The sequence below is a fragment of the Lucilia sericata genome, unplaced genomic scaffold (assembly GCF_015586225.1).
Source record: "Lucilia sericata isolate MDLA Ls3-8-SP2 unplaced genomic scaffold, ASM1558622v1 Contig001023F_arrow, whole genome shotgun sequence".
Taxonomy (NCBI): domain Eukaryota; kingdom Metazoa; phylum Arthropoda; class Insecta; order Diptera; family Calliphoridae; genus Lucilia; species Lucilia sericata.
In genome coordinates, this window is record NW_023995005.1 from 77,712 (window position 1) to 103,711 (window position 26,000).

Below are 26,000 nucleotides of genomic sequence, written 5' to 3' on the forward strand. Positions count from 1 at the left end.
TTCATAATTTTCTAATGAAATTCTTTTCGAGAAAGCTTAAAGTTCATTCTTCAAAGATCATGCCCAAAATCATTCAACCAAATTTTCATTCAACATAAATTTTACTTGTCTATATTACTTTAGAAAGCCCAACAAGAAAGCAGTTAAAATATACTTTCAAAGAATGGTATATGGTGAACCCACAGGCTGCACAAAAGATCCAAAACAGGGTCGCACTGCTTAGGGCCCTTTCTAATTTAATCTAATCTACTTTCAAAGAAACGAAAGAGTACAATTCGATGTTAGTGACAAACGTCGACATTTTGAGAGACTCTAACAGATTGTGAAATTATGATTAAATGATAAATAAACATAAACTTTCCATCTTTATTGACTGATCGCACACATTAAGTATTGCTACATTCCGAAGATCTCTAGAAGCATTCAGTGGAAGTTGCACACAATCTAAAACATGATTAGAATCTTAATAAAGAAATTGTCATCTTTTGGCTCTTGCAGATTGTTAAAACAGGTGATTAAAAGCTAAAAAACACACACCTTCCATAATTATTGACTGATTATACAGTAAATCTTGTTCCGTTCTTTAGATCTATAGAGGATTTCAGTGGAAGTAGCCCACAATCTTAAACATGATTAGGAGCTACACAAACTGAGATCAAGATTAAATAATAGGCCCTAAATCTCCTGGTAAACATTGAGCATAATCTACTCAACATGATTGTTCAAGATGATGTTCTTTATCCCTTTTATCCTTTTTGTAAGCAGATAAGAAACAATCAATTTGAGTCTACAAAAAGTCGCGCTGGACCGAGCCCAAAGATCATAAGAAACGTTGTTTTTTTATGATGCTATAAAGCTCTATACGAGTCAGTAACAGAGTGCCAGAAACTATGCCTTATATATTATTTCGTACGCGTGCCTTTAAAAGAGTTTCAACGGATCTCAATATAAATAAGTCTTCTGTGTCAGATGGATTTAAAACAAAAATTTTCGAATCGAAATACGGAGTAACCTCCTAATGCTCTTTGATGCCATCTCTTTACCATAATATCTTGAGTATTATATACAATGCAGACGAATTTCCTGCATATTGTAAAGTTGCTATTGCAACGCCAATTCTTAAAAGTGAAAGGGCAACAATCCGAAAAAATGTTGTCCAACAGTAAATTGTTTAGCACTTTCCAAAGACAAGGAACATGTGGTCTACTACGATCTTGTTTCGTATCGTATGGCATCGTGCTATTCAACATAAAGCGCTTAATATTTTCAAAATGTTCGATAGAGTGTGGCATGTTGCATTTTGATTAAAACTAACAGGCGTCGTTAATTATTTCTCTCAATTTATTTACAGCTTTGTCAGAGATCGCAGAATTCAAGTGTCGCTATCTGATTTTAATATAATTGAGAACACTTATGTATAGGCGGGAGACAGGAGAGGACCTCGAATCTTATTTGTGACAATAGAATATATTACTTTATTGATTCATTGTATGACCGTCAATACCTAGGAACTTTTTTTGCTATTCTACCGATATTACAATGGAATGTTTTTTCCTCTTAAAGTGTAGAACTGCTATATTTATATGCAACACCAAAAACACTTCCAATTGTGTTGTTATAGGACAAATTTGTTCTTCAGCCGTTCCTATGTGAAAGAAACCTGGTATAGAAGTTAACATGGAGACTTTCGATTTATTTGGTTTAATATCAATTCTCCCACAACCCACTTTTCTTGAACAAACTAGCCGCTAATAGTTCTAATAGATCTGAAACTGTTCCCTCTTGAAATCTGTCTGTTATCTCCTTGTACACATCTATATCTATATAAGACTGTCGTAGACTTCCCAGCAAAAAATAATTGATGTCATACTTTACAAACTACATCTTAATCACATCTTAAAATGCGATTACATATTTTTCACTTTTATAAACCAAATATTTCCTTACAAATGAAACCCCAGTTAAAAGTGAGGAAAGAGATGTGGAAAAGTCATTACAAATAACATATTTGAAGTACATCTAGATTTGGTGAAAGAGTAGTGAAATTTACATAAGCGTGTCATTAAGAGAATGTGTTTTATTTTTGACATCCAAATATCGGATTTTTACTGCTTCTAAAAATAAGATTAGATGTAGTTCAAAGTTGCCAAAAATGAACAACATCCCTCCAATGACACGCAAATGTAAAATTCATAGGTTTTACACCCGAATTTGAAGCACTTCGGGTTACTAGTTGTGATGAAAATTCTACATCTTTTTCCACACTTTTTTTGCTGGGTTACAACGAAGTACTTCCAAATGAATGTAATCTATCAGCACTTCAAAAGTAGCAAAAATATGTTTTTTCCCTTTATTAATATTATTATTATTTAAGTGAAAAATTAATTCTTGAGAATGACTTCAGAAGTAGTGAATTTGGCATCAAATAAAATGGTTATCCCCCCTCCGACAAGCCTGTGTTAAAATTATTACTTCTTCAGGTCTTTTTCAGTATTTCCATTCCAAATACAACTTATTTTTTGCTTCTTTGGAAGTTCTTTTTTTTGCTGGGATATTTAGCTAAAGGCTGTCAGTACATGAAATCTAAACCACTTAACGAACTATGAAGATAAAAGTGAGGAACGAAACGAGTAATTTTTCGTCCAGTTAGTGAAAATGACACTGAAGAATGCAACTTCGTTCAAAATGGTATAAACATGACTGAAAGATATAAAGGTCTCCGCCAAAGGAATATATTGGATTAGTGGAGACTGATAATAAGTGGTTCATGAGCCACAAAATTCTAAACATTCCCAGCAAAAAAAGTGAGGAAAAAGAAGTAGAATTTTCACCACAAATAACATACTTGAAGTACTTCCAATTTTGGCGAAAAACCTATGAATTTTACATTAGCGTGGTATTGGAGGGATGTTGTTCATTTTTGACAACTTTGAACTACATCTAATCTTATTCATAGATGCAGTAAAAATCCGATATTTGGATGTCAAAAATAAACCACATTCTTTCAATGACACGCTTATGTAAATTTCATTGGTTTTTCACCAAAATTTGATGTACTTCAAATATGTTATTTGTAGTGACTTTTCAACATCTCTTTCCTCACTTTTAACTCGGTTTTTATTTGTAAGGAAATATTCGGTTTGTAGAAGCGAAAAATATGCAATCGCATTTTTAGATGTGATTAAGATGTCGTTTGTAAAGTATGACATCTATTATTTTTTGCTGGGTTGTTGTCGAAATACAAAGACAAAATTAGTTTCCTATCCCAAACGAGAGTAGTTTAGACATCAGTGCCACACTAGACCTAATGATTATGATATATCAAGTGAGAAATGACTACTGATTTACAACTAATACGCTTTAAATCCAATACATATTTACTTAATGTAAAATAAATTTAGAAATTAATATTTTTTGTAAATATTAATCTTCTTATTTACTCAATTACCTACACAGTGGAGGTAACTCCCATACAAACAATGTCAATTATTACTTTTCTTTCAATTCCCTTTTAAAATAATTTAACACATAAACAAAAACAAATAATAACAACTTAATTAATTTAAAAATGTAAACAAAATTTAAATTTTATGAATAATAAAACAAAAAAATATTTTTTTTAGTGACATTGATGTGACTCTTTTAGCGATGTAGTAGATTTTAATGACTCATTTTTAGCTAAAAAAAAATACTCAATTAAACACAAGTTATCTGTTATATATACGGCCTGGAATGTGTTAAAGCGGGTTAAAAACATTTTTTAGTAATTTAAATAAAATTAACACAAACAAATAAAAAAAAAAACGTAGCAAACATTTAGAATTAGAACAAACGTACTAGCAAAAAAAAAAAAAGCAACAGCTAGAAATTATTGCTAATAGTTTTCTAATAGCGTAAAATTAAATCGAAAAAAAAAACTTACAAAAACATTGTCAAAAACCAAAATAAATTATACTTAGAAAAAAGGCTGTTATAAAAATAAAATCAAATCAAATTTTTAGGAACATTTTTGCTTTTTTTTATAAAAGTGGCTAAAGAAAATTTTGTTGGTAAGAGAAACAAAAACACAAAATGATTTTGTTATAGAGAATAGTAAAATTATACATACCATCAGTGGGCATGAAATCTTCATAAATAAATGAACCCGTTTTACGAACACGAGATTCGGGGGAGTACACACTACTACGGCTGCCGATCTGAAGAAAAAGAAAGAGAGAGAGGACAAGATTAATTAAAGTTATAATTGTGTTTATTTCTACTAAAACAAATTATTATAAATAACAGCGAAAATATTACCTTTCTAAATAAACGCTGACTACCACCGCCGGCCGAAGTGGGATAGTAAATATAAATATTATGATCTTCAGCCGATACTGGTTTCTCCACAAAGGGTTTATTAAATATAATACCATTGACCTCTACATGATCTTCCGATTCTATAAGTTCATGTTCTGAAATTATATAGAAATGATTAAGAAATTATTAAACAATCAACTATTATTAAAAGAAAGTTTTCATACTAACGTTTTGGATCTGGTGAATCACGATCTAATACCGCATAACGTGGTATTTCAATACCTTCCTTTTCCAATATAGCATAGACTCTACGACGATCCTGTATATCGTACTGCATATGAAGATTATTTAAAACATAAGGTTTACGCAATTGAGCATATTGTATGGCCTTTTCCAAAGGAAAACCCTTAGAGTGAAAGGATACCAAACAATCGCATATAGGCCAATTTTCTACAGGTTCCTTTAAAGAAATTTATTATGTAAATAGTTAACGCAATGTTTACGGTTTTCAGAATAAAATTAATTTACCTTTAGTATGACATCTTCTTCGAATATGACCATTTTAATAAATTCAAAATCCTGCAAACGTGTTAGAATTTCTTTCATTGGTTTCGATTGTGTCTTTTTGGCCATGGCACATATGCCCACAACCACCTGTTTGCCAGGATTTGATGAGGTACTAGCATCTGAATCCATGCCGTCATTACTTTCACAGAAATCTGTGTCGCCCTGTGGGTAATTAATGCATTTAATTAGTTATAGTTAAATGGTTTTGTAAATTTTATTTAGTTTTCTTTAATTTTAGAGCATTACAAAAAATTTTGATTAATCAGTATAAAATTACTAATTATTTAAAATACAATTATTTGTCAAACTCAGAATAAAAAAGCAGGGCTTAAAATTTTGTTTTTGGTATAAATTTATTTAAATAATTTTAGTTTTGTAGCTTAATTATTATAATACATTCGTTTATATTATTCGGTAATATGTATGTATATCTTCATTGTGGCACAATCGAATGGCTTAACAAAATCGTCCAATTGGAGGTGTAACAATAAACCAAGGAATCGAATCTGACCTAGAACATAATTAAAGCAGACCGAGATCTTAAATATAACTAAACTAGAATGAAACCAAACTGAATAAGAACAGTACTAAAACTGAATAAGAACTGTTCTAAAACTAAATTAGATCTGAACTAGAACTGAACTAGAACTGAACTAGAACTGAAGTAGAACTGAACTAGAACTGAACTAGAACTGAACTAGGACTGAACTAGAACTGAACTAGAACTGAACTAAAACTGAACTAGAACAGAACTGAACTAGAACTGAACTAGAACTGAACTAGAACTGAACTAGAACTGAACTAGAACTGAACTAGAACTGAACTAGAACTGAACTAGAACTAGAACTGAACTAGAACTGAACTAGAACTGTACTAGAACTGAACCAGAACTGAACTAGAACTGAACTAGAACTGAACTAGAACTGAACTAGAACTGAACTAGAACTGAACTAGAACTGAACTAGAACTGAACTAGAACTGAACTAGAACTGAACTAGAACTGAACTAGAACTGAACTAGAACTGAACTAGAACTGAACTAGAACTGAACTAGAACTGAACTAGAACTGAACTAGAACTGAACTAGAACTGAACTAGAACTGAACTAGAACTGAACTAGAACTGAACTAGAACTGAACTAGAACTGAACTAGAACTGAACTAGAACTAGAACTGAACTAGAACTGAACTAGAACTGAACCAGAACTGAACTAGAACTGAACTAGAACTGAACTAAAACTGAAATAAAACTGAACCGAGATCTTAAATATAACTAAACTAGAATGAAACCAAACTGAATAAGAACAGTACTAAAACTGAATAAGAACTGTTCTAAAACTAAATTAGATCTGAACTAGAACTGAACTAGAACTGAACTAGAACTGAAGTAGAACTGAACTAGAACTGAACTAGAACTGAACTAGAACTGAACTAGAACTGAACTAGAACTGAACTAAAACTGAACTAGAACAGAACTAGAACTGAACTAGAACTGAACTAGAACTGAACTAGAACTGAACTAGAACTGAACTAGAACTGAACTAGAACTGAACTAGAACTGAACTAGAACTGAACTAGAACTAGAACTGAACTAGAACTGAACTAGAACTGTACTAGAACTGAACCAGAACTGAACTAGAACTGAACTAGAACTGAACTAGAACTGAACTAGAACTGAACTAGAACTGAACTAGAACTGAACTAGAACTGAACTAGAACTGAACTAGAACTGAACTAGAACTGAACTAGAACTGAACTAGAACTGAACTAGAACTGAACTAGAACTGAACCAGAACTGAACTAGAACTGAACTAGAACTGAACTAGAACTGAACTAGAACTGAACTAAAACTGAAATAAAACTGAACTAAAACTGATCTAGAACTGAACTAGAACTGAACTAGAACTGAACTAGAACTGAACTAGAACTGAACTAGAACTGAACTAGAACTGAGCTAGAACTGAACTAGAACTGAACTAGAACTGAACTAGAACTGAACTAGAACTGAACTAGAACTGAACTAGAACTGAACTAAACTGAACTAGAACTGAACTAGAACTGAACTAGAACTGAACTAGAACTGAACTAGAACTGAACTAGAACTGAACTAGAACTGAACTAGAACTGAACTAGAACTGAACTAGAACTGAACTAGAACTGAACTAGAACTGCACTAGAACTGAACTAGAACTGAACTAGAACTGAACTAGAAACTGAACTAGAACTGAACTAGAACTGAACTAGAACTGAACTAGAACTGAACTAGAACTGAACTAGAACTGAACTAGAACTGAACTAGAACTGAACTAGAACTGAACTAGAACTGAACTAGACCTGAACTAGAAACTGAACTAGAACTGAACTAGAACTGAACTAGAACTGAACTAGAACTGAACTAGAACTGAACTGAACTAGAACTGACTAGAACTAAACTGAACTAGAACTGAACTAGAACTGAACTAGAACTGAACTAGAACTGAACTAGAACTGAACTAGAACTGAACTAGAACTGAACTAGAACTGAACTAGAACTGAACTAGACCTGAACTAGAACTGAACTAGACCTGAACTAGAACTGAACTAGAACTGAACTAGAACTGAACTAGAACTGAACTAGAACTGAACTAGAACTGAACTAGAACTGAACTAGAACTGAACTGAACTAGAACTGAACTAGAACTGAACTAGAACTGAACTAGAACTGAACTAGAACTGAACTAGAACTGAACTGAACTAGAACTGAACTAGAACTGAACTAGAACTGAACTAGAACTGAACTAGAACTGAACTAGAACTGAACTAGAACTGAACTAGAACTGAACTAGAACTGAACTAGAACTGAACTAGAACTGAACTAGAACTGAACTAGAACTGAACTAGAACTGAACTAGAACTGAACTAGAACACTGAACTAGAACTGAACTAGAACTGAACTAGAACTGAACTAGAACTGAACTAGAACTGAACTAGAACTGAACTAGAACTGAACTAGAACTGAACTAGAACTGAACTAGAACTGAACTAGAACTGAACTAGAACTGAACTAGAACTGAACTAGAACTGAACTAGAACTGAACTAGAACTGAACTAGAACTGAACTAGAACTGAACTAGAACTGAACTAGAACTGAACTAGAACTGAACTAGAACTGAACTAGAACTGAACTAGAACTGAACTAGAACTGAACTGAACTGGAACTGAACTAGGATTATGTTTCTCCTTTCAACTTCCCCTAAAAACAAATTTCTTTACCAAAAATATGAATAACAAAAAAACTTGTTTTCTCAGACATATTTAAATTTCTATGTTAATTAATTTCCAATGTTTTTAAAGTGCAATGACTGTGCTGTATATATTTAACACTTTTATTTATTTAATTTAACATTCCTGTTTTTAGAAAAAAAAAAAAAAAACTAGAAATGGTTATTTACCAACAAAACTTTAGTAAGAGTGTGTCAAAGATAAAAAATTATTTAAAGATTTATTAAACTGTTTTTATCATAAAGTAAATAAGCGAAAAAATAAACAAATTACTATTTTTTAAATAACTACTCTTCAATATCACCATTAATCTTTACAATAAGGACAGCAATAAACAACGATATTAATAATTTATCATAATTTTGACAAACGATAAATCAAAATTAGAACAATTAACACCTTAACAATATTTAAATCATTTGTTTGTGGCAATTTTAACAAGATTTATGACCCTGTATAGGAAGTTTTCTTATCATTAAACAAATATAAACAAATTAAGCAAAATAACAAAAAAGATAATTTAGTTTTTTTTTAGAAATTCCCCAAAAGGAAATTTTTGATACGTTTATAGTATATTTAACAATTTAACATTTATTTTAAAGGCTATTATAAAATATTAATACATCTACAATATACGCAAAAAATTAAAAATTTATAATGTAACACTTGCATCTATTTATACGAGTAATTAAAATTTTTGTTGGCGGCAAATACGTTTAAATAATTTTAAATGATTATGAAGCTCTAAATGAAAAAATACTCTATGAAAATGTATTCAAACAACAACGAAATAAAATTAAAACCAAATACCTAATACGTTTCTTTTTTTAATTTTTGCTCAATTACAAATTATATTATAGACTAGATGCGAAATATTGACAAAAGAACGGAAAATGTCAATGTTAAGAATAAATAGACAAAACAATTGCCATCATAGCAAAATAATTACAAATTATATATAGACGACTCAGAATAAAAAAAGTGTTTATAAAAATACTTTGATAAAAACAAACCCACATTTAAACATTCATCACAAAAACAAAAGTCATCGACTTCATCATCGTCATCGTCGTAGTAGTCATCGTTATCATTATCGTTTCGGTCATGATCATTATTAACATGTTTATCACTATTATCAGCATCAATACCACCATCAGCACCGCCTCCTACTACTTCATTATTAGGTTTGCATTTATCGGTGTCATCGTTGGTATTTTCATTATTCTCACTTTCAATTGTTGTCAGACGTTTGAGTTTAAGACGTCTTCGATGACGTCTAATACGTTTCTGTTGGTGCTCATCATCATCACTTATAAATTTTTCAATATCATCTTCATCAAAATCACTACAACTTTGATTTTTATTATTAGCATGACAGCCATGGTGATGATGTTGATGGTGGTGATAATGATGACTTGTTGATGTAGGATTATCATCATCATTGCTATCGCTGTTATTGAGGTGTGATAAATGTTTTAATTTCCGCCTGCGATGTTCAGAACGATACTTTTTTAAACGCCACCAATCTCTCAACCAAGTCCATTCCATTATTTTTTTTATTTACTTTTCTTTATTAATTACTAATAAATTATAATTTTTCCTTTAATAATAGCAAAACAATAACAATAATTTTATATTGTTGTTTTTAACAAACACTTGAAAACTATAAGTAATTATATAGTTTTTTCTTTTTGACTTTAATTAATAACTTTATTGCCGACCGCCTAAATGTTTTTCGTTTTCGACCATATTCCAAGTTCGCTTTCAAAACACAACTGATACTCAAGTGAAAAATGCTCTTGCTCTACTACCCAACCCTTCAAATTAAACGCAAAAAAAGAAGAAGACCTTATTTGAAAACAAAATTATTTATATTGCATCTCTTTGTCTAGCAAAAAAACCAAAACAAAGTGTTAAATATTATTTTAAATAATTTTCATACACAATAATATTTTTACTCATTAAAATATAGTACAAAAACAATTACAAAAAACTTGAGAGAGCCAGGGAGATTGATTCAACTAAAATGAGCACCAAAGAGAGAAAAAATTTCATAAAGATTTGGAATTATAGAAGAGAAAAACAAATAAGTGAGAAATAATTGTTATTAATATAAAAAATAAAAACAGTATGTTTTTGAATCGTGAGACTTTCGTTAAATCTTGTTATCAGATTTGGAATTTTTATCAAAATTAAATTATCACATACATGTACGTCATTTTTATGTAAACAATAAGTGTCTTCCTAAGATTACCTAAAAGGGAAATGCGATGTTGATAATGCTCTATAATTGTTAAATAAATTTGAAACTAATGAAAAAGCAAACATAAACAATTAGAGGTTAATGCAATGGATGTGGAATTATAACATAAAATAGAACTAAACTAGTACTGACCTAAAAATGAACTAGAACTGAACTAGTACTGACCTAAAAATGAACTAGAACTGAACTGAACTAGAACTGAACTAGAACTGAACTAGAACTGAACTAGAACTGAACTAGAACTGAACTAGAACTGAACTAGAACTGAACTAGAACTGAACTAGAACTGAACTAGAACTGAACTAGAACTGAACTAGAACTGAACTAAAACTGAACTAGAACTGAACTAGTATTGAAGTAGAACTGAACTAGAACTGAACTAGAACTGAACTAGAACTAAACTAGAACTGAACTAGAACTGAACTAGAACTGAACTAGAACTGAACTAGAACTGAACTAGAACTAAACTAGAACTGAACTAGAACTGAACTAGAACTGAACTAGAACTGAACTAGAACTGAACTAGAACTGAACTAGAACTGATCTAGAACTGATCTAGAACTGATCTAGAACTGAACTAGAACTGAACTAGAACTGAACTAGAACTGAACTAGAACTGAACTAGAACTGAACTAGAACTGAACTAGAACTGAACTAGAACTGAACTAGAACTGAACTAGAACTGAACTAGAACTGAACTAGAACTGAACTAGGACTGAACTAGAACTGAACTAGAACTGAACTAGAACTGAACTTGAACTGAACTAGAACTGAACTAGAACTGAACTAGAACTGAACTAGAACTGAACTAGAACTGAACTAGAACTGAACTAGAACTGAACTAGAACTGAACTAGGACTGAACTAAGACTGAACTAGAACTGAACTAGAACTGAACTAGAACTGAACTAGAACTGAACTAGAACTGAACTAGGACTGAACTAGGACTGAACTAAGACTGAACTAGAACTGAACTAGAACTGAACTAGAACTGAACTAGAACTGAACTAGAACTGAACTAGAACTGAACTAGAACTGAACTAGAACTAAACTAGAACTAAACTAGAACTAAACTAGAACTGAACTAGAACTAAACTAGAACTGAAACTAACAATATTATTGTTAGTTAGTTCTAGAACTGAACTAGAACTGAACTAGAACTGAACTAGAACTGAACTAGAACTGAACTAGAACTGAACCAGAACTGAACTAGAACTGAACTAGAACTGAACTAGAACTGAACTAGAACTGAACTAGAACTGAACTAGAACTGAACTAGAACTGAACAAGAACTGAACTAGAACTGAACTAGAACTGAACTAGAACTGAACTAGAACTGAACTAGAACTGAACTAGAACTGAACTAGAACTGAACTAGAACTGAACTAGAACTGAACTAGAACTGAACTAGAACTGAACTAGAACTGAACTAGAACTGAACTAGAACTGAACTAGAACTGAACTAGAACTGAACTAGAACTGAACTAGAACTGAACTAGAACTGAACTAGAACTGAACTAGAACTGACTAACTACTAGAACTGAACTAGAACTGAACTAGAACTGAACTAGAACTGAACTTGAACTTGAACTGAACTAGAACTGAACTAGAACTGAACTAGAACTGAACTAGAACTGAACTAGAACTGAACTAGAACTGAACTAGAACTGAACTAGAACTGAACTAGAACTGAACTAGAACTGAACTAGAACTGAACTAGAACTGAACTAGAACTGAACTAGAACTGAACTAGAACTGAACTAGAACTGAACTAGAACTGAACTAGAACTGAACTAAAACTGAACTAAAACTGAACTAGAAATGAACTAGAACTGAACTAGAACTGAACTAGAACTGAACTAGAACTGATCTAGAACTGAACTATAAGTAAACTAGAACCGAAATACACAAACTGTAATAAAACTGTATCATTACAATTCATGCCATGTGGCGGATAAGTGATAAAAAATATATTTACGTTACCCATACGTCATTCCGTCAAAACTAAGTTTTAGAATAATGTTGAAGGCTTTTAGTATAGTTTCTTAAATAAACTTTAATACATACTTAAAAAATGCTAACAACTTGTTCTGTAGGCGTTCGCAATGTTAGTAACAAATTTATTTGAGAATGTTTTATAAATTATAAACAAAATTATAATAGATTTGAAAAAACAAACTTGTTTTAATTATCATTAAAAGCCATTGTTCTAAAATTAAATTCTCACAGATGTCACTATATAATATAATTAACATTAAAGTCGAAAATAGTTTGGATTTGTTGAATCTTCAACAATGTTTGTCATTCAGTTTTTAATAGGTTATTGATTGTTTATATCTAATTCTTGACAAACAAGAATTAAATATTGGAAAAATAAAAATTAAAGTAAAAAATTCATACACAAAAATTTGCTAAAATAGCAAATATTTAATAGTTATGTTACGAGTATAGCAGCAAATGATTGAAATATTAAAAAATGCTTCCACTTTCACAAACAATTTAATCACAAACTAATCCACTTTGAATTCCTTTAACACAACATGATTAAAAATTTCACTTCGTAATCATAATTAAAATCTATTTGAATATGTTATGAAAGTAATGCGTAAATTTCCTTTCATTAAATTGATTTTTTGTATAAACATCATTTAGTTTGTTTTTGTTGTTGTTTCAAAACTCACTTGATAAAACATTTGTCGTTGTTGTTAACACTGCGTTGAGATTTCAATAATAATTCTAAATATATATTCGATTTATTGTTAGTTTTTGGTTGTATGAAAATAAAAAAATTAAAGAAAGCGTAAGAGACACCTGTTGACACCACTAGCACCAGAATACAAATGAATGAATTTTGGGCCTACAAAACTAGTTTATCACACGAAAGTTTTTTTTGTTAACATGCTGCTACCGATTAATTAATGAGTTAAATTAACAACAAACGGGCAAAAGCTACAGTCAAAGTCAGATAAGTGTTCTCATAAAATGACAACAGCAACGACAGCGAAACAAACAAAAAAAAAATCAGAATATAAAATAATATTAATAAGATTAATATTTACAGAGCAGTGAAAAGCAAAAAAATATGTATGTTGCTGAGAGTATTCGGGCTCAAATTAACTACAGTTTTTATAAATTCTCAATACTTATAAATTGAGGCGCTCCGGTATTCTCCAAATATTTCAGAAAGATGACAACTTAGTTATAAATTGAGAAGCTGAATTATTCTCCAAATATTTCAGAAAGATGTGCAAAATTTATGGAACCTATTTATAATAATCATTCTTTGTCTGGAAGAGAACGGAACTAGAACTGAACTAGAACTGAACTAGAGCTGAACTAGAACTGAACTAGAACTGAACTAGAACTGAACTAGAACTGAACTAGAACTGAACTAGAACTGAACTAGAACTGAACTAGAACTGAACTAGAACTGAACTAGAACTGAACTAGAACTGAACTAGAACTGAACTAGAACTGAACTAGAACTGAACTAGAACTGAACTAGAACTGAACTAGAACTGAACTAGAACTGAACTAGAACTGAACTAGAACTGAACTAGAACTGAACTAGAACTGAACTAGAACTGAACTAGAACTGAACTAGAACTGAACTAGAACTGAACTAGAACTGAACTAGAACTGAACTAGAACTGAACTAGAACTGAACTAGAACTGAACTAGAACTGAACTAGAACTGAACTAGAACTGAACTAGAACTGAACTAGAACTGAACTAGAACTGAACTAGAACTGAACTAGAACTGAACTAGAACTGACTAGAACTGAACTGAACTGAACTCAGAACTGAACTAAAAGAACAGACTGAACTAGAACTGAACTAGAACTGAACTAGAACTGAACTAGAACTGAACTAGAACTGAACTACTGAACTAGAACTGAACTAGAACTGAACTAGAACTGAACTAGAACTGAACTAGAACTGAACTAGAACTGAACTAGAACTGAACTAGAACTGAACTAGAACTGAACTAGAACTGAACTAAACTGAACTAAAACTGAACTAGAACTGAACTAGAACTAGAACTGAACTAGAACTGAACTAGAACTGAACTAGAACTGAACTAGAACTGAACTCGAACTGAACTAGAACTGAACTAGAACTGAACTAGAACTGAACTAGAACTGAACTAGAACTGAACTAGAACTGAACTAGAACTGAACTAGAACTGAACTAGAACTGAACTAGAACTGAACTAGAACTGAACTAGAACTGAACTAGAACTGAACTAGAACTGAACTAGAACTGAACTAGAACTGAACTAGATCTGAACTAGAACTGAACTAGAACTGAACTAGAACTGAACTAGAACTGAACTAGAACTAGAACTGAACTAGAACTGAACTGGAACTGAACTAGAACTGAACTAGAACTGAACTAGAACTGAACTAGAACTGAACCCAGAAAAACTGAATGTTTTTTGGTTTAAAAAATGTGTTTCTTTTCACTTAAATGCTCCACATTTGCTCTTTACTGTTTTAATTTACATCAACCAACATGGGTCTTCGATAAGACCTTTAAGCTTAACACGAACATACATATATTTAACATGCTCCTATACTCTAAACAAATGGCAAAAATTAATTAATAAACAAAATAAAAAAACCATAAACATAAAATAAACAGTATAATTGTTAGTTTAATGCAATAATAAAATAAACAAATATTTAACCGGGCCGGAAATAGCAAAAAAGTAGAAAAACAAAAAACCATAAAAAGTACTGCCACAGACAACAAATAAATTAAATAAAGCATAAGCAAAAGTTAAAGAAATAATAAAAAGAAAGTAAATATATAGACCACCCACCCCATAAGAAAATGAGGAAGAACGTAAATCCAAGGGGAGTGTAGTAGGCAAAGTTGTTTCTAAAATAGTGCAGTAGTAACATAGTATCCATAGAAAGTATAAAAAATAAAATAAAAAAGAAATTGTGAATAAATATGAATATCCTCTAATTCTCACAAGTATAGATCTTGTATACCCACCCCCCAAATTGGGTGTAGAGCTGACATGTAAAAGTGATAAAGCTATTTCAGCTCCACTCAATGCACAACAAGTATGACACTGCATTTGATGTTTTTTACATATTTGACATTGCAAGCGATTGTGATGACAGTACTTGTGCGGATTGCCCTTCTTGCGATGATGATGCCAATTTTCATCACCGCCACCAGCAGCAGACATCAGTTTTTCGATACGATTTCCCATAATTACTTCTACTACCGGTTTTTCTTGTATTTGCAGTATATGTTCAACCTTTTCGGTACTTGAGAACTAGTGTTCCGTTTTAATTATAATTATATTTGGCAATTTATCAAATATTTGTTTGATTTTTTCTTTTAGCTTGTTTTTTTCGACTTTGTATACCAAAACAAAATAAAATGAAATGACTAGACTAAAAATAGATTTTAATTACAAATTTAGCAATAAGTATGCAAATGTCTTTATAGGTCAGCAGCTGTAGTATTTTGCAAATTTGCAAGAAAATTTAATGAAACAAATGACACGAGATTTATAGAAAAGAAAACCTTAACTTTCGTTTTTTAAAGGATGCTAAAATATGAGGTGATGTCTATTTGTATTACTTATTTGAAATATGCTGCAGCTGTGTTATTTTGCTAGTTGTTTAGTAATAATATAAATTTTACTAAGCATATTTAATTATAATTCTTGAGTTATAAAAAATTACAAAAAATAATAAAAAGTTTCTATGGAAACTTCCCTTTTACGACAAGTTTTCGATATTTCGGATATCCTTTTACCACAATTTATTTAAAAAATACTTTTCAATTTTGTTATTTTTTTTAATATTTAAAAAAATAAGAATTGTTAATTTTTTATTTAACTAGAACTGCACTAGAATTGAACTATGACCTAAAACTAAATTAGATCTGAACTAGAACTGAACTAGAACAGAACTAGAACAGAACTAGTATTGAACAAGAATTGAACTATGTAGTACTGAACAAGAACTGAACTAGAACTGAACTGGAACAGAACTAGAACTGAACTAGAACTGAACTAGAACTGAACTAGAACTGAACTAGAACTGAACTAGAACTGAACTAGAACTGAACTAGAACTGAACTAGAACTGAACTAGAACTGAACTAGAACTGAACTAGAACTGAACTAGAACTGAACTAGAACTGAACTAGAACTGAACTAGAACTGAACTAGAACTGAACTAGAACTGAACTAGAACTGAACTAGAACTGAACTAGAACTGAACTAGAACTGAACTAGAACTGAACTAGAACTGAACTAGAACTGAACTAGAACTGAACTAGAACTGAACTAGAACTGAACTAGAACTGAACTAGAACTGAACTAGAACTGAACTAGAACTGAACTAGAACCGACGAACTAGAACTGAACTAGAACTAGAACTAAACTAGCACTGAACTAGAACTAAACTAGAACTGAACTAGAACTGAACTAGAACTGAACTAGAACTGAACTAGAACTGAACTAGAACTGAACTAGAACTGAACTAGAACTGAACTAGAACTGAACTAGAACTGAACTAGAACTGAACTAGAACTGAACTAGAACTGAACTAGAACTGAACTAGAACTGAACTAGAACTGAACTAGAACTGAACTAGAACTGAACTAGAACTGAACTAGCACTGAACTAGAACTGAACTAGAACTGAACTAGAACTGAACTAAAACTGAACTACAACTGAACTACAACTGAACTACAACTGAACTATAACTGATCTACAACTGAACTTGAACTGTGTATAACTTTTAGAATTACGGCATTAGACATCGGTGTTATACCTATGATAGAGTTTTTAATTAGAAAGGATGATACACATCCCGATGAGCTGTATGGGATGTGTATCATCCTTTCTAATTACTGTTAACGGAACAGTCGATATTAAAGCAGCACTTAGAGCATTGACATGTTATACGGTGCATTCTTTCGTAGATGTAGTATTTAGAAATGCTCTAAATATAAGGCTGTTAACAATAAGTGTTGGGTATCAGGACTGCAATGCACAGGGTGCCTCTTTACCCTAAGAAACTAGCAAAAATAGGTTCGAATCTTGACATGAATATCAATGTGCTTTACGTGAGTACCTTCCTCGATGGCTTAAACTTACGGTAACCTTTAACATCCACTGAGTGGATTATAGGCAGTCCACCACTCGCATCTGAGCGATTTCTATGAAGACTTAAAAGGGACAGGAATTTGATCTCTGAATGATTTCGTACTGAACTAGAACTGAACTAGAACTGAACTAGAACTGAACTACAACTGAACTACAACTGATCTACAACTGAACTACAACTGAATTTGAACTGTGGATAACTTTTAGAATTACGGCATTAGACTTCGGTGTTATACCTATGATAGAGTTTTTAATTAAAAATGATGATACCCATCCCGATGAGCTGTTTGGGATGTGTACTGTTAACGGAACAGTCGATATTAAGGCAGCACTGAGAGCATGGACATGTTATACGGTGCATTCTTTCGTAGATGTAGTATTTAGAATGCTCTAAATGTTAATATAAGGCTGTTAACAATAAGGCTGTGTTGGTTATCAGGACTGCAATGCACAGGGTGCCTCTTTACCCTAAGAAACTAGCAAAAATAGGTTCGAATCTGAGTGGATTATAGGCAGTCCACAACACGCATCTGAGCGATTTCTATGAAGACTTAAAAGGGACAGGAGGTTGATCTCTGAATGATTTCGTACTAATATCAATCAGTCCTGCGATTGCAAAGAATAAAAGGCATTATGGCCAAGATACATATTAGACTGGAGAGGTCTGGTCAAAGGACTCTGAAACTATTTATTTTCAGCTGTGACCTAATATAGGTTTGGAACCGTTTTAATGTAAAACCAAAATCCTTGCAACTACTAAAATCAGGATTTTATTTCAAAATATTTTTGGTAAATTGTATAGAAGCTTTTATATGAAATTTATATAGGTACATACATATGTATGTATTTACGTTTTTGTTACACATACCATACTTAGAACTCAAAAAGTCCTAGGAATTTCAATCAATTTTTTTACACTGCTTTAATATTACATCCCACTTAGGTATGTCTGGTTTCACTTTCATTACTGCTCAACTAACTGCTCTTTTTCTACCACATATACCTATTATGACTTTTTAACTTTAACTAAACTTGACATTGAAAATTTTGTCATGTAACAACAGCAGCCGCAGCATACAAAAGAACAAAAAAACCGAAATGTGTTTACAAGGGATACATAAAATATTTACAAAACGTTCTACTCAAGGCCATTTCTGTGGGGGCATAAAACAAAAAATCATAAATATTGATTTTTCTCCATATACACACAAAATTTACACATGCAAATCGTAAAGAAGGATCTACACCAAATAAGACTACATGACAAAATTGAAAAGATGTACCACAAAACATTACACATTAAACTACATACAAATAAATAAATTAGTAATATAAATGAATAATGTTTATAATTAGTCGAAAAAATTAAAAATTACATTGCCATCGTGACCAACAAAGAATCCAGGCCGCTGATGTGCGCGCTCAGTGCTGCCGCCGGTGTTTCCTACCACGGAGGCATGAGATTGCGAGGAAACGGCAGCTGCTTGTTGGTTGGATTGTTGACGTAAATCCTGATAACCTGATTCCAATTCAGTATAAGACATTTTTGCTTACAACTTCTTGTTCTACGTCGGCAATGTCGAACTTTGTTGTTGTTCCCGAGCTGGGTAAATGTGTCAGGGCTGCTTTAGCGGATGCTATTTCGAGGTGTGACTGCTGCAACAGACGTGTTGTCTTATTGCCGCTGCAGTTGCTGTTTTCGGTTGTTTGTTGTTTTTGTAGGTTAGTAATTGGTGCTTTTAGTAAAATTTTATTTGAATAATTTTGTAATGAATGCATTTAATGGTGAATTTTCCACAAAACATTCACAAATACACAAAAATTGTTAGACAAACTTAAGATTTTTAGTTGCTAAATGAAAACGTTTTGATATTCTAGTCTGGTTTGAAAATTTATATTGATTTTTCCACTGTTGAGGCACTCGGCTAGCCAGTCACCTTAAATTAGTACCAGCACTTTGATTTCAGCCACTAAATGATGACCTTCAATCTTTTATTGTTCAACTTTTTCAAACGTTTAACACGCACTTCTTTATTTGCTGGAAAATATTTAACTTTTGCAAAATAATTTATTTCGGCTTTATAATTATGTAATTCTTTGTTATTTTCTTTTACTTAACACTGCGCATTAATTTTTTTTGTCTATTTTTTGCTTAAATTAGTCAAAAAAGTTTCTGATTTTTCTTTTTCTTACGATTCCCCGTAAAATTTCACACGTCACTTTTGTCAAACGCCTTCAAGCAACTGATTGAGAAGAAGCACATTTATTTAGCAGCCCCAACAATGGGGATAAACAATAACAAATTCTGCAAACATATGTTTTTTTGTTGTTCCCCAACATTTGTGCAGACGTTGACTGTGCTGCAGATTTGTCAATTTGTTGTTGTTATTGGAGTTTTTGCGCAAAATCCATTAAAGTTGCCATATCAGCTGTCTTTTGTTTTGGTTTTCATTATTCGCTTTTACCGGCAATTTGTTGTTGTTTTGCTTTAAAATTTTGCAGAAATAATTTGTTTACTTTTGTTTTGTTTTTGTTTTTAGCTCGGCAAACGAGTGGTTAAAAAGAATAGTGCAAAAAATGTAAACAAATAACTGTTTGATTACATTTACAACTACAACTACTACGCGAAATTAAATTTAAAATATAAAAATTCTATTTTTTTTAAATTTTCTCTCCATATTTCAAATTAAAAAAAAAAATCTCTAATTATTAAAAATTTAAAATTTTATTAACGCATTGACAATTTAAAATTTTATTTAAATATTGAAACTTCTATAAAAATATAATTCTATAAATAAAAAAATCTAAAATTTAATTTTTTAGTAAAAATTTTATACCCGAAATTATGGAAATTTTTAATCAAAAACTAAAATTTCCAATAATATTTAAATAATGTTCAAACTGCTTTATTTTTTGTCCTAATAGTTTTAATTACTAATTAAAAAAATATAATATTTCGCCAAAATTTGTACTTTTAGTAAAAACTTAGATTATGAATTTGATTTTAAAATTCAAAATTTTTAAAGAATCATTTTAATTTTTGGGCAAATTTTGAAATTTTTAAAAAAAAATTTAATTTTTTAAAAAAGTATTTAATTTATTTGTAAAAATTATGAGATTTCGATTTGAAAAATTTAATTTTTTTCTGAGCGGAATGGAATTATTACTGAAAATATTTCAAGTTTGATCGAAAAAATATATTTTTGAAATAAATATTTTTAATTTAGATGAAAAATTTGGAGCGTTACTGTAATTAATTTCATTAAAACGGTTTAAGATATTTTTTCTAATTTAATTTTCCAAATTCTATAAATTTAACTTTGAAATTTAATTTTTAAAGTTTGTGCAGTATTTTCGCTTATAATATATGTATAAAGCCGCTGTTTAATTTCATTATTTCAGACGGCGTCATAAAATTTCATCGTCATAGAGTTCTTTTCCAACTGCTGATAGTAAAAGTAACAGCAACCTTTCTCGCTCGCTCTCATAGCCAATAAAGCCACACATCGAAATGCAACGTAGAAAAAACGTGGTCAAAATAAAACACCAAAAACAAATATAAATAAACACGATATAAACAAAGAAATTTTCTAATGAAAAGCAACAAGAAAACAAATAACGATATTGAAAAGGAATCCGAGTAAAAAGAAAATAATTTAACAAATTATTGTGAAATATACCATAAACAATTTGCTTGTCATTCTATTAATGTCAGCAGTGTTGAAAAGAGGAGCGAGCGACCGACCCGACCTGATCTCTTAGATATTATAGAAATCAATTAAATTTCGAAATAAGATGTCCCAAATAGATAATATTATCATACAAGTTAGAGCACGTTTACAATTGTTGGGCATTAAGTTATGGCTGGAACCATACTATTATGATGGTGTTGGCTGTGTGGAAGAGGAAATTGAGGTGGGTATAATGATTTTAATTGCAGTATATTGATTGATACCGATTTTGATTCTAATTTATAGAAATTGGCTAATAATTTTAGCCAGGACTTGGGCATGACAAAATCCAATTGTAAATTAGCTTTAACAGAATTACAGGAGGGGGCTCTACGTAAACTGGCGGCTCGTAAGGAATTTGAAGATACAGGTTAGTGGGAATAGTTTAAGACAGAAATCTAATTGGAGTAATAAGGTGAAGTAGATCACAGTTTAAATGAGTTAAAAATACTAGTGATAACATTTTAATAAGATAAAGTTAGTTATAGGAAGACACATTCTTACTTAAAAAACGACAGTATCTTATGAGAGTATCTATTTGCTCTTCTTTTCAAGGTCTTGCCACTTTTAGTGTTCGTCGCATTAACAACAAACAGGGTACACAAAGTATAATAGAAGTGAAATGTGCCCTCAAAGCTTTAGGCAGTGAATTACAAACCATTGTGGCGAAATCCTTGGACATAGTTGATCCCAGTCGTATAAAATGCATATCAGCGGGTAAAATTATAGATCCCGATAGATCGTTAGAAATACAAAATGTCAAAAATAATCAACAATTAATGGTGATCATTAGTGAAGTGGATAGAGGTGTCGAACAAAATCAAGAGGATGCCATGTACGATCGTATACGTAAAATAAAAATGGATGTTGAGTCTATAGTGGATTCAAGTCGACAATTATTTGAGGTATTTACCCGAAATTTTGTATAATATAAACATTTATTTTAATCATTTGATAATGCTAGATGGAAGATCAAGATGGCAATCCAGTATTTTTACCACCCGCCGAAAATCGTGCTTTATTAATGGCCTTGGGTTATTATGAAAAAGCACGTGCTGCCATGAAACGTGATCATTATGATGAGGCCTTGGTATTGCTGCTCGAAGCCGATGAGAAATTTATTACCTGTAATTCAAAGTTTTTGGAAGCCGTCGACAATTATGCTTTAGTTAATTTGGATATTGTTTGGTGTTATTTGTGCCTAAAGGTATGTTTTAGTTTTTTGTTTTTATTTAAAATATTATTTAACGTTTTTTCACTCAAAACATATTTAAACATTTTCGCGAGAATATTTGACCAACGACATTATAATTATACTCACTATTCATTTCATCTTTATTAATATTTTAACTTTGTTAAAGTAATATTTTGACAAAACTACCATATAATTTTAAATACAAATTTAGAAGAAGAATATTTCTAAAGTGTTCTAAAAATAGTGAAAAATTCGAAAATTGTCTAAAAATGGAACACTCAACATTTTTAAAAGAAAATTTGCAAAAATTTCTAAAAAATAGTGAATATTTAGAAAATTTGCTAAAATCAGATAATTTTATAAAATTTCGAGAATTTTGTAGTATCAGCGAAACAGACAATTCGATATAAACAGATAAAATTTCGTCAAAAAAGTGAAATAAAAATAGCGAAACAAAACATTAGAAAAATATAAGGATCATTAAGAGAGAGAGAGTGAGAGAGAAGGAAAAGAGAGAGGATTGAAAACAGATGGATTCCCAAAAGGTTTCAAACTCAGTTCCCTTAAGAAGAAAGTCTAATAGTTTTGAACTGGAAAATTTTCTATAAATTAAGAAATTTTCAAATGAGAGATTCTGTGGCGCAAATTATATGCTCCATCAAAAAGGCCATGAAGCTTCTGATATTTTGCAATAAATTTTACTACTACAAGACTGGTTGATCGTGCAGCATTTTGAAAAGATGCCTAGATAGACTTATGCCATTCAATTCTTTGATTCGTTACAGTCATCAAGTTTCATCTGTTGTTTCAGACTTTTGAAGCAGGAATCTTTATTCGAACTTGACAGATTGGGCTTTTAGATATCTTTGATAAAAAAACTGAGAGTTTTAAACTGTATGGCACAATCTGAGGTGATGAAGAAATACTTAGACCAGGAAAGATTATCGCTGTGTTGAAAGTCCACCAGCTTGCTGGCGGTATGGATTTGAATATGGGACTCTGGCACTAGTAAAAAAGTTATCCAATTTGACGATTGATGATTCTTGTCGTTTAGGAGAAAAGTTTCTACTGCGTTGGAAACGTTATGTTAATGAAGTTCAAATCTTTACCAGGTTTCTTGGCGATTTGATATCCATTAGAGTCCTAGTCTGGAATATTTCGTAATTTTATTAAATGATAATCAGCTGGCTAGCGATATGGATTTGAAAATCGGACTCTGTATAATGATATACAATTTGCCGACCACTTAATGTGTGGTATATTGGTCCAGGATTATGTCTTATTTTCAAGCAGTTAGAATATTTCTTTCATGCCCTTTGTCGTCCTCAGTGTAGATCTTATATAATCTTTCTGGGAAGTTTGTTATACTTAATTTGTTCATTCATAATCGAGACAGAGAAGGAAGATCTGAGAATGTTCATATTGTCAGAAAATGTTCCAAGAGTCAGTCGCATGTTCATTTTGAATATACTGTAGGTCTGAAATGAACTTAGTCTCGAGGGTTTGTGGATGTAGTAGTCAATATTGTCAGACGATAATCCATTTGTTTATAGTATCTTAAAGAGCAAAATTGGATTCAATTTCGGATATAAACCCGTAAATCATAATTTACATTGATAAAGTTAAAACGACCCAGGAATTATATCATCATTTCACTTCATTTAATTCATACTAACACCCAAAATTAACGAACCAAAATTCAAAAAGAACCTACTGTAACACAAAAAGTCCAAAAACACGACGTATTACCAAATAATTCTTTAATTCACATACAGAATGTTACCCAGTTACCTGATGCCCAACGACGCTTAGAGCTGTGTGAGAAAAGTTTTCGCCGTTCGTATGGTGAAAACTTTCAACGTTTGATAACCCTTAAAGGCAGTGCCTGTCCTGAAAAAGCCTTAATAATGCGTTTACATCTACTGCAAGGTGTAGTACACTTTCATCAGAATCGTCGCAATGAGGCTTATGAGAAATTTGCAATCGCCGAAACAGAGCTGGATTCTCTTAAAGTTGACGATTCTTTAGTGGCCGCCTTAGTTGAAATGGGCTATGAACCTTTTGAGGCACGCTTAGCTTTACGTTCATGTAGTGGCAATGTGGAACAGGCCATCAATTTTATACACGAAAGAAAAGAAAAATTAAAAGAGTCTCGTAAAAATTCCAAAAAAGAAAGACAAATTCATAAGAATTTATCGACGAAAATTGATAATGATAAAGACTGGGTTAATCCACGTAGTGTTTGCACTCTGATGGAAATGGGTTTCGAACGTGATGTAGTAGTGGAGTCCTTAAAACGTTGCAATAATGATGTGCCCAAAGCAGTAAGTTCAACATCTAGTTAAGAAAAAAAAAAAAAACAAATTATTTTTATTTAATTCTACACGGTTATGTTACAGTTGGATCTTTTACAATCTAGTGCCGAAGAATTAAGACACAACTTACCTCCTACAGCCTCGGCTGATGATGATATATTATCACAACTCAAGCAATTAGGTTTCAATGAGGAAATGGCTCGTGTTGCCTTGGAAACCACCGAAAATAGTTTGGACAATGCCATAGAGTTTCTAATGAAAATGTATGGCAATGAAACGGAATTGGTGGCTGCCATGGATCGCATGACTGCGGCAGCTGCCTCTGCAGCGGCTAATATAGACTACGGAGGACCTTCTACATCTTCCGGTGCCAGCTCTTTGATTACAAAAGCTTTGGATAAGGCTCAAAAGGAAATGGAATCTTTGAAGGCCTATAATAGATTCACGGAAGAAATAACTGACAACGAACATGACTATTTGGATTTACCTTTAGTACAAGAAGAACAATTTCTCGCCGAATATAAACGTTTACTAGAACAGTAATATGTTTGTATTTTTTAACTTTTTTGTTTCCTTTTTAACTTCTTTTTTTTTTATTAAGTTTAAAAACATGTCTTGCTTATTGAGTTTTATTGTTGAAATTGTTTTAAAAACTTCCTTTATTTTACTAACATAATTTTCTTCTTGTTTTATATAAATATAAACCAGTTGGAAATTTCACTTTAAATCGTACTTTAACAATAGCGAAACCAAATCTTTAAGATTGCTTTAGACGGATTTTGTTGCCCGTTTAGTCAAATTTCCAAACGGTTATGTTTATGTTACTAATTGGCCAATTTTTTTATCTAGATTTAGTGTTTTATTAACAAAAAAATCCAAATTTTTGAGAAATAAATTTAACTTTTTATATGACTGTTTAATAAAAGTTTAGATTTTATTTAATATTCGAAACTAGGGCCACTGAGTTATAGCAATTCCACTGAAGATCTGCAGAACATTATTCTTATTGGAATAACTTCAGGAAATTGTTCTTTAATGGTTAACTTTCAAAGTTGTAAATCGTTAACTACAGTCAAATGGATCTCTCCTCTCTTCCTGCCTAAATTTCTCATACATAGATGTTCCTCATATTCAGAAGTTTTCATAGTTATGTATATATCAGATGATTTTTTAAGTCTTCTTTGTGTATGTAGTTCATTTGACAAGAATCATAGGACCATCATAGTCTTCTATAT

The 26,000-nt window shown here is 31.4% G+C and overlaps 2 protein-coding genes across 2 annotated transcripts in view; one reads left to right on the forward strand and one right to left on the reverse strand.

The window, feature by feature from the left end:
* The window catches only part of LOC119609642 (inositol hexakisphosphate and diphosphoinositol-pentakisphosphate kinase), a 39,238-nt gene extending 19,388 nt beyond the window's left edge, over positions 1 to 19,850 (reverse strand). The window contains 5 exon segments of the mRNA XM_037964484.1: positions 4,109 to 4,196; positions 4,297 to 4,451; positions 4,525 to 4,756; positions 4,825 to 5,025; positions 18,901 to 19,850. Coding sequence (XP_037820412.1) covers positions 4,109 to 4,196; positions 4,297 to 4,451; positions 4,525 to 4,756; positions 4,825 to 5,025; positions 18,901 to 19,068 — 844 coding nt within the window. The 5' untranslated portion in view covers positions 19,069 to 19,850.
* Positions 19,851 to 21,010: 1,160 nt separating this feature from the next.
* On the forward strand, positions 21,011 to 25,690 carry LOC119609641 (NEDD8 ultimate buster 1). Its single transcript, XM_037964483.1, has 6 exons — positions 21,011 to 21,439; positions 21,502 to 21,625; positions 21,811 to 22,160; positions 22,220 to 22,462; positions 24,226 to 24,774; positions 24,850 to 25,690. Exons 1-6 carry the CDS (start codon positions 21,320 to 21,322, stop codon positions 25,306 to 25,308), a joined length of 1,845 nt encoding a protein of 614 aa, XP_037820411.1. The 5' UTR covers positions 21,011 to 21,319; the 3' UTR covers positions 25,309 to 25,690.
* Positions 25,691 to 26,000: the final 310 nt, after the last annotated feature.